The sequence below is a fragment of the Nylanderia fulva genome, unplaced genomic scaffold, assembly GCF_048542155.1.
Source record: "Nylanderia fulva isolate GAGA-0341 unplaced genomic scaffold, ASM4854215v1 Scaffold13, whole genome shotgun sequence".
NCBI classification, from domain to species: domain Eukaryota; kingdom Metazoa; phylum Arthropoda; class Insecta; order Hymenoptera; family Formicidae; genus Nylanderia; species Nylanderia fulva.
This window is the reverse complement of record NW_028189518.1, coordinates 3,903,159-3,912,710: the sequence shown is the minus strand read 5'-3', so window position 1 is coordinate 3,912,710 and position 9,552 is coordinate 3,903,159. Positions and strand designations below refer to the sequence as shown.

General features: G+C 46.1%; 1 protein-coding gene across 1 annotated transcript; it reads right to left on the bottom strand.

Moving 5' to 3' along the window:
- Nucleotides 1–712: 712 nt before the first annotated feature.
- Nucleotides 713–9,334, bottom strand: LOC114932396 (uncharacterized). The gene is made up of 2 exons (XM_029304565.2): nt 7,990–9,334; nt 713–3,434 (listed from the first exon to the last, which is right to left on the bottom strand). Exons 1-2 carry the CDS (start codon nt 8,894–8,896, stop codon nt 2,548–2,550), a joined length of 1,794 nt encoding a protein of 597 aa, XP_029160398.2. The 5' UTR covers nt 8,897–9,334; the 3' UTR covers nt 713–2,547.
- Nucleotides 9,335–9,552: the final 218 nt, after the last annotated feature.

Sequence of the window (9,552 nt, the reverse complement as noted above, 5' to 3'; positions counted from 1 at the left end):
TTTTCGAGTTACACGGGGCAATTGGCTTTCAGCGTTGAACTTGATTGAACTTGTGGCTCTTTTCCCCGTTGAGTTAAAAAAAATTGGAAGAATCAAAATATTGCGAAATGAAAAATTGTGCGACTGATAGATCGATTTTGATTCGATATATATATATATATATATATAGTGATGAAACATTGAGATCGAGAATATTTGAAACCGAAATCGGAGATGAGATTAATTTTCGATTCTATATACAGGGTGTCCTAGAATTACCGTATCACACGTTAATGGGAAATTCCTGAGGCTATTTGGAGACGATTTTTTCTCAACGAAAATGTCCAGGCACCAATAATTTTCGAGTTATAAATGATTGAAAATAAAAGCTATTTTGTAAACTAAATCTTGTAAAAATAAATTATTAACAAAACTACATTTTTTAGTTAATTTCAGGTAAAGTTTACTTTAATAGAATTTTAATTTAAGGCTTAGTTACAAAGATACGTGATTTCAAAAATTGGGAACATTAAAAAAATGATGATCTTTCTCGACATTTTCGCTGAGGAAAAATCGTCTCCAAATCGCCTCAAGAATCTCCCATTAACGTGTGATACGGTAATTCTGGGACAGCCTGTATACATATACGAAAATAAAATATATTTTTATTCGCTAAAAATATATTTTTGCATTTGCTTTCTTTGTGTATGAAATGCAATGAAAGATTAGTAAGAACTGTGTCGTGTAAAGTATATTTCTTGTATTTACACAGCAAAATTAAACTCACACCATCGCACCGGTTTCAATACTTAAATAATACTTCTCGTAATGGTATTACAGTATTAGACAGCCGATGGAATGAAATTTGTAATGTCACCCGGCAGCGAATTGTCTCGCGACCAAACGCTGAAAGGGGAACAATACGAGATATTGTTGTATATCGTCAACACGACGAGTTCGAGTGTGGTAAGCAAAATCGATCTTTATTCTTGTCGCACGTGTGCGTGTAGCGGGGATTAATTGTATCTATATACACTGGATGGAGGTGTTTTTTTTTTTTTTTTTTTTTTTTTTATGAGCGTAACGTATGATTTTTTTATTTTACACAGGAACGATCGCTACGTTCCGGGTGTGCATCATCGTTTTTTGCGCGATCAGCACACGAAACATTACTCGCTAATTTTTCACCACAATCGCAATCTCTCACAACGCATCATCCATCCGTGCACACATACATCCTTACTTGCTAAGAGCGTTTTTTTTCTGATAAAATCTACTTCCCTTTAAGACGAGTTTCCGCCGTCGCTTAAACGCGGCGACGAACGGAATATGTTACAAAGGTGAGAAAACGACAAGGACTCGGGGTGTTCGTGTCACTTTTTACATGGAGAAAAGTACCGAGATTCTCGTTTTATTGGGCGAAGGACCGTTTCTCGCCGGTTTCGGGCTAGGTATTACGATAGTTTATGACTCTGTTCAATCTTTTTTACGACGCGCCCGAAGCTCGCAACGAGGAGCAAAAGCGCAAATTAGAGGAGCAATCGAAACTTTTTCATGAAACTCTGTCTGTGCCCTTTATTCTATTATAATGTCATTCCGTTTTACGTCAAGTGTCGAGTTATCTATCAGATGACGAGTGCGCGTTCGTTTGCAAAAAAAAAGAACCGTCTTTCCTTCTTCGCTATTGTCTAAAGATCGACGTTGGGAGAGAAAAATACGCATGGAATTTAAATGTTTGGCCAGTATATCGTGCCGGAATGATACGCGCTCGTTTTTTGAACGTCACCCTACGTAAACCGATTATGCTATCGAGTCGTTTCACGTGCGCAACGGGAAGGCAAAATATAACATCGCGGCTGCCTACGCGCTGCCGATCCGACAAACGAAAACATTACACCCATCATCCGATTCGATACTTAATTAGTTTTCAGCATTTTTAAACATCGAACAAAAAAATTTCAGTGCGTTGTTTATCGTCATCATAGTATATCGTTTGCGTCTGAAAAATAACACAAGCCTCTGAATTAAAATTATTTAATAGTACGTAATAATAGATGCTAAGTACGTTATTTTTCTACGAATTTGTTTTTATGAATATTGTTTTTTCGAGAGGAATGAAATTTAAATAAGCGTATTTTTCCGTCTTAATATATCCAAATTAATATATCCAATCAGTCGTCGAATTATGGACTTGTGTTATTTTCCATTATTTTTAAACCAACTAATTTTTTTTCGTCCATCGCACATGGGAACGATCATTACTTCTTACTAATTAACCTTTAGAGGGCCGGCATTTTTCCATTGAAATTAAAAATTTTTACACACATATCCTCTGTAAAATTTCCAAGTTTGTTTCCGACTGCTATAGTCCGACCCTCTAAAGATTAAAAAAAAAAAACCAACAACTGCCGAGGAACAACAAAGCGGGAAGTGAAGCGCAACGATATCTACCCTTCTTCCTTCCCTAGTACTTTTCGCCGGAAGTACTCACACGAATATCCGCCGTTTCCCTGCCGTGGACTACGAAGGCGAGGACGCTGACGCAAGCTATCGTCGCCCGCGAGTTCGCTACGCGTGCGGGTGCGTGTGCGGATGCGGATGAGACGCGAGGGTCAACCCGGTGGAGGAAGGCGTAGAGGTCGGCGGCGGTCCCGACGCAGTCGCAGCAGGAGTCGCTGACAGATGATGGCCGAAGAAGGTCGGTCCGGTCGGCGGGTAAGGTGGGGCCGCCGGATGGTAGTAGCCGGGCGGCGGCGGCGGCACCGGCGGCGGGTGGTGTACGTGGGCGTGCGGGTGCGGGTGCGTGTGCGAGTGCGGCAACGGGTGCTGATGCGGATGCGCGGCGAAGAGGAAGGCGGGCGCGTACGGCGACGGATGCGGCGGCGTCGTCGGCACCGTGGGACTGTTCACGTCCAGGCCTGGGTTCTGCTTCTTCCACTTGGTCCGTCGATTCTGGAACCAGATCTTCACCTGGGTCTCGGTCAGCTGGAGTTCGAGCGCCAGATTCAGCCGCTCGCACACGGACAGGTATCTCGTAGTCTTGAACTTGTTCTCCAACCTGACCAGCTGCTCGTACGTGAAGGCCGTTCGCGCTCTTCTGGGTTTTCCGCTGGCGTTGCTGCTGCCGCCGCCGCCGCCGCCACCTCCGGTGCCGTTTTGACTGCTTTGATTCTGGTTTTGGCAATTTTGTACCTGGACACCGCTCGACGAGGTGGACGACGACGAGGATTGTCGCTTCTTGCAGTTCGTCGTGGTTGTATTGGCTCCGCCGCCGCCGCCGCTTGCGTTTTCCCGTCCGACGCTCTCGGAGTCCTGATCCACCACCCGCATCTCGATGTCCTCGTCTTCGTCCTCCTCCTCAATGTCCTCTTCCATTTCTTCCATGACGGTGTCCGGTGTACCTTCCTCATCTTCTTGCCCGCTGCCGCAGGCGAATTCGCCCCGCGAGTCGCCGTCTGAAAATAATAATCACGAGATCACTTTTGTGATGGAAGGCAAAACCACCAAGAGGGAGAAGGCGGTGATACGGGATCGCAGTGTCGGGTGACGAGGATTGATTATACGGGGGACAAAATTATGGCTTGGATGTCGTGTTTCTCATCGCGCGAGGCGATTTCACCGTATAATTTCAGAACTGGAGATTCGTTTCATTCATATAATACATGAAATCATTTCTTTAATCTGTATTTCTAGAATTGAATTTAGAATAAAATCCAAAAACTTTTTACGCACAAACGCTCGAATGGATGTAGCTGTAAGAAAAATTACGATAATAAAGCACATAGGTAATATAATATTTTCATATCGCAAGCCTCTACCGAGAAATAGAATTTGCATATAATTGTATATTGTCGAACGTTTTAATTATGCGGAACGAATGTTAATTACTAGTAATGAGTTAAGGATTCGCGTGTTTAATGACTGCATAAACTAATTTGTCAAACTACACTCGGCTAAATTTTCGTTTGATCGAGACGATTTACCGCGAGAAGAGCTATCTCTTTTCGCAAGAGCGAGAGAGAGAGAAAGAGAGTCGAGTTGCATAGCGGCCGATCGAGCGATCGTGTCTGCGAACGAAACGATCCTGGTGTGAATCGGAGAGGGACAGAGCGAGAGAGAACCGGAGAAAGAGAGAAAGAACGGCCAATCGTTCGCTCAATGAGAGAGGAGATTGGAGATTCAATCAGCACGCAGATGTCCCGGGGACAGATATTCCCTGGCTCTCTCGTCCGTGGGGGTTGGGGTGCCCCTGGGAACCGCGAGTGGGGATAGCTTGCCGAATAAAACCAGAGAGAGAGAGAGAGAGAGATATAGAACGAAAAGCGATCGTATATGTCGACGCCGAAGGCGAGTAAGAGCGAGAGAGAAAGAAGGGGTTGGAGAGAGAGAGAGAGTCGGCAAGACAGAGAAAGCGAGAGGGAGACAGTGGGACTTTATCCGAATTGGCGTGGCTCGTGGCCCATAGCCTGCAGCAGCCTAGCATAGTGCTTGGGGGTTGGAAGTCCGTAGGGGGCGACGGATCGAGAAGGTTTACGCCGTAATGGGATTTGTATCTCGTTAACGCGCGATCGTTCTTGCCCCGTCGTACAGGCCGCCAAACGGCTATCTTTCCCATCTCTCTATCTCTCCTTCCCATTCCACCGGTTTGGCCTGGACTTCTTCTATACGTTCTCATATAACGCCGCGGTCTCCGCATCGAGATATACATACCTGGCCGATGCCGATTGATTGCGTTCAATTGAATTGCGTAATTTATATTGTTCCTCCTTCTTCATTCGTCCGCGCGCTTTAGAGAGGATTGCGCGGTCTTTAATGAAGTCAGACGTATTGAATAATGTTACTTTACGAAAGTAAAATCTCTTTTTTTCTACCCTTTTTGTTCTTAATGTCAATATATATTTTACATTTAGCGTGAGATATAGAATTTCAATTTTTCTCGTAACAAGTAACTTGAATATAATTCAAAAATTATTATATCCGTACATTTAACAAGAGATGGAAATTAATCATGTTGGGATTGACTTTGAGATAATAATTTTAGTCAAATGATTACAAAAGCTATTTTTGATAAAAAAAAATATTAAATATTATAATTGCAAAATACTTCATCTCAAGTTTATCCAAAGAGTAATCGACTCATTTTTTTTTTTCAAGGGAAGCGTTATCAATGTCATTTCGTCGCCTAGCGTGACAGCTGTGAAATTAATTGAGCTCATCGGAAAATTAACGACTGCAGATCGCGTTTCTGTCATTGCGTTTTTATAGGCGACGGAAGGATCATTCGTATCGTTTAGATCTTCTTCATTAACCACGATCAGGCGGGTTTTGTGCGAGAGAAGCGATCGGGGATACATGTCGAGAGTATCCCTGAGGGATACGTTAAGGGCACACAAGGGGGGAAAGTCGATCGCGGTGTGCTGCGACAAAGCAGCAGACACGGGAATACTTATCTCGTTTTGCTTTTCCTCATTAAACACAATGACAGTGTTTAACGACAAGTGGTGTACAATCGGGAAATACGCAATAAACAAAGTCCCTAACCGTTCCTGGATCGCGGGTTCGCAATTTATCTCGACGGAAATTCTTAATGATAGTATTTATAATCCTCTCAAGCTGACGCTTGAATTGTACGGATATAATTATAGCTAACGGTATACGCATAATAATAGGAATATCAAATAAGCGCAAAGACAAGATTAGTAATGGTTACCGATTAAAATTAGAATTATGGAGAAGCGGAGAATTAATTCCGCTCGTGCAAAGTTCATTATACCCAAACAGAGATTCTTTCATTCTCGATAATGAAACTGTAGCAGCTGCGATATCTCGAGCTTTTCCGAGGCGTATGTAAGATAATTATAAATTTCGCCGAAATCTAGCGGAAGAGCCTGGATCACGAACACTCGGTGGGGTGACTTTCGTGGGTTCTGCGACAACGAGGAAAAGAGAGAGAGAGAGCGAGCGAGCGAGAGAGAGAGAGAGAAGTCATTGTGATGCAGAAGAGCCAATTTTCTGGGCGGCTTGGCGCGATGCGGTGCGATACGGCGCGATGCTGCGCGATTATCATAACAACCGACGATATTATTCCGTCGACGGATCCGAGCCGGCGGGGGTGGAAGGGGAGGGTGATCCCGGTGGCGGCAGTCGAAACGGATTGGCTCGGGCCTGATGCACTTTTAATGGGAAGCAGCGACCATCCTGGTAAGATGGATGAGCCGACAATCGTGTAATCTCGATTTCGACGGCTGCGATCGATCCATCGCGTCCTTCTCTCTCTCTCTCTCTCTCCCTCTTTGTCGCCCCGTTCCTCACGATCGACGGTAAAAATGTCCTCGCCGATGGAAAACCGACGACCGGACCATCCGCTGATTTCGCAAGCGCTCGGTGTCCCGTACCGGGATAAAGGGACGACGATGACGGGGTTCAAGGACTGGTTAACGCAGATTAGCGGAGCAATTTGTCACGCTCCGACAGGCCGCCGCCCGGTCGCTTCCCTTGTCCACCCCCTCCCTCCCACCCCCGTCTCGTACCGTCGTCGAATACCGTCCGCTTCTGCCTCGCTTCACCCCTTCTTCGGGGATGCTTCTTCCGTCCCTTATCGGTCTGCGGGACCACTTCTCCCGCGTCTGTCCGCCAGACTCCATTAAATTCGAAAGTCAGCTGTGAAATTGGGATCCGAACGGTCACCGAACTCGCGCGATCCACCACCGAGAAATTGTCTTCGTCGTTATCGTTTTCAAGGTACGTTCGAAAAGACGGGAATTTGGATTGATTTCATTGTTTATATGTATCGGCAATCCGATGATCCAGTAATTTCTTGGATTGATCGTTCTGTGTAAGTGAAATATGAAGATGTGTATGAAGATTTGCTGCGATTTTCAATCTATTCTGGGATAAAGTTGTAGCTTTTTCCAAAATATCAAGTCTTTGCAAAATATTATTTTATATTCGTTTTTCTATATTAATAATATAAAATTTATAAATATTTTGTAAAAAAAATATGCACCTATAGCATTTATTTTGATAACTATTATAGGTACTTAAGTTTTCTCATATGCAAATGATCCCATAGCTCGTGCGCGTGTCGTTTCGTAATTGTATTAGCGTTATTCAAAATGACATTAATGAGACGTTGGAAGAGTTTCATTCTCACATCGTTGTTAAAATATTCCTACGTTGTCACTTTTGCAGGAATCCTCGTGTATCGTCGTACACACAAATAGCCCGACAGCTCCCAAAATTGCACGATCGTCGGAGAAGAAGTCCTCCTTCTAGCGTCTAAAATTAGAACGAGGAAGAAGAGAGAGAGAGGACTACCGAAGCATGAAGGGAACTGAGATGCGGTCGGACGAACGCCGGACGTGAAAAAATATCGCTCGAGATATAGTGGAACTTTAAAGAAGACGACAGCAGCGCGGGAAATATTATATATCGATCTTTCCTCGGCTGTAAACAACTAAATGGATATCACCAGGTACTGTAAACATTCGTCTTAAATTGTAAACTGGTTAATTCGCGATTACGTGTCAAGTATAACGAGCTCGGAGAAACGAAATTCTTTTCAACGATAATAATATAAAAATTTCAATTTATATAATTTTATCTCCTCGCATCTATATTCAAAATTATTTTTTTCTATTATGTAATAAATTTTCGCGATCATGTCGATTATAATGAGAAAGATGAGGAGCTATATGTAAATATCAAAAACAATAACATATTTTTAATTTGCAAAAATATAAATACCCGTGGCAGTACGTAATATGTGAGGTCGCGATAAATTTTGCAGTTAAATTCCAAGAGATATAAATTTTCGACCGAAAGAACGATTTCGAGTTTGCGACTCTTCCGGTTCGGCCAATTAAATCCTGAAATGTTGATACAAAACGTCAGGCGTTATTCTTAGTTCATCCGCCGAGATAACCGCGACCATTTGTCCGATCTTCCTAATCGCGAGAACGTAAATTAGCCTCTTGAAAGACGAGAGAGAGAGATAATTTGTTTATTCACCTTCGTGGACGCTGCCGGCGCGTCGGTGACGGCGATGCTGGACGCGATTATGGACGACGCGGCCACCGGTAAACTTGTTCGGGTCGAGGATATTCTCGACGGAGAATGCGAGGCACCGCTTGTTGTTGGTCTGCACCGTGCTGGTGGCGGTCGTGGTGATGCTGCTACCTGTCGACGTGCCGGTGGTGGTGCGCGCCACGTTACCGGAAGTGCACACCGTCATGACGGTCGAGCCGGTAGCGGTATGTCCGGATATATACACTGACGTTCCGTGGCCGGCGGGCCCACCACCACTTTGCACACAAGTGAAAGGATGCACCCCACGATTGGCGAACGGATGTACGAACTGCTCGGACGCGACGCCTCTCGACGAAGGCGCCGTGAGATCCACCGGACTACTGGGGTTGCTCTCGTCGACGTCCTCTCGACACACGTCGACCTCGATGTCACCGTCTTCGTGGTAGTTGCCGTTTCGATGTCTCTCGGATCGACGATCGTCCTCCTCCTCTTCCTCCTCCTCCTCCTCGTCCTGGTCCTCGTCGTCCTCGTCGTCCACGATGACGTTTCTTCCGGCCGGGGTGTTTCGCTCGTCCTCGACGTCGTCCTCCTCCTCGTCCTCCTGCTCCTCCGTCTCCTCGATATCGTTTGGCCTCTTTTCCCTAATACCTTGCTCCAGTTCGTGGTACTGATCCTTGTCGACGGATCGCAGGATCGGCGAGCTCGGCGGTGACTGTTGTTGCTGTCGCATGCCGTCGTATCTCGGGAAGGACTCGCCGGTATGCACGAGTAGGACGGGCTTCCTCTGCTGCGGCGGCAGTGATAGACTCGCACGCATGTCGGCCTCCTCCCGCGACAGGACGACCGGTCCTAGAGGCGACACGGTCCTGCCTTCCTGCATTCTCCACATTACCCGCTAGTAAGAGGGCGAGCTCTTCCTTTACCTGATCCCGCGCCTCTTCATCCTCGCTCGCAGAAGCGATTGTTTTCTCAAGACCCTCTGGGATATCGTTTCCGATCGCTTTCGCGTCAATGCAGATCCATCGCGTTAACACTTCCCTTTCCCGAATGTCACTGTTTTGACGTGACACGTTCGACACTATCGATGTCGCACCCGCACTTTTCTCACGACTAAGCTCGAACTCCCGGTCGAGGCCTCGCGTCGAACAGCGGATTTCGAATTATCCTTCGCGGCATGGGCGGGCGATTAGCAATGTCTTTGGTCTTTGGTCGCGGCGCGCGTACCGTGGCAGCTACTCTCGGGAGTCTCGCGTAGAGCCATGGTGGCAGAATCGGTGGTATATCGGCGTATTATTAGCGCCGAGGAAGAGAGCGGTGGCACCGTGAGTCCGAGTGGAACGGCAAAAGCGAGGGGGTTTGTTCCGCCTCGGCTAGGCGTGGTTAACCCCCGCTCGAAGCTGCCTTCGGCCGCCAATGGGCGTACCGGATGACTCTCCCCGTCGAGGGTTGCGCGCACACACGTGCTTTAAACACGCTTCGTAACCGCATCGCGGCAGAAAGCGCGTCTCTGTGTTGGTTCCGCGCGCGTAAACGTGCACGCATGCA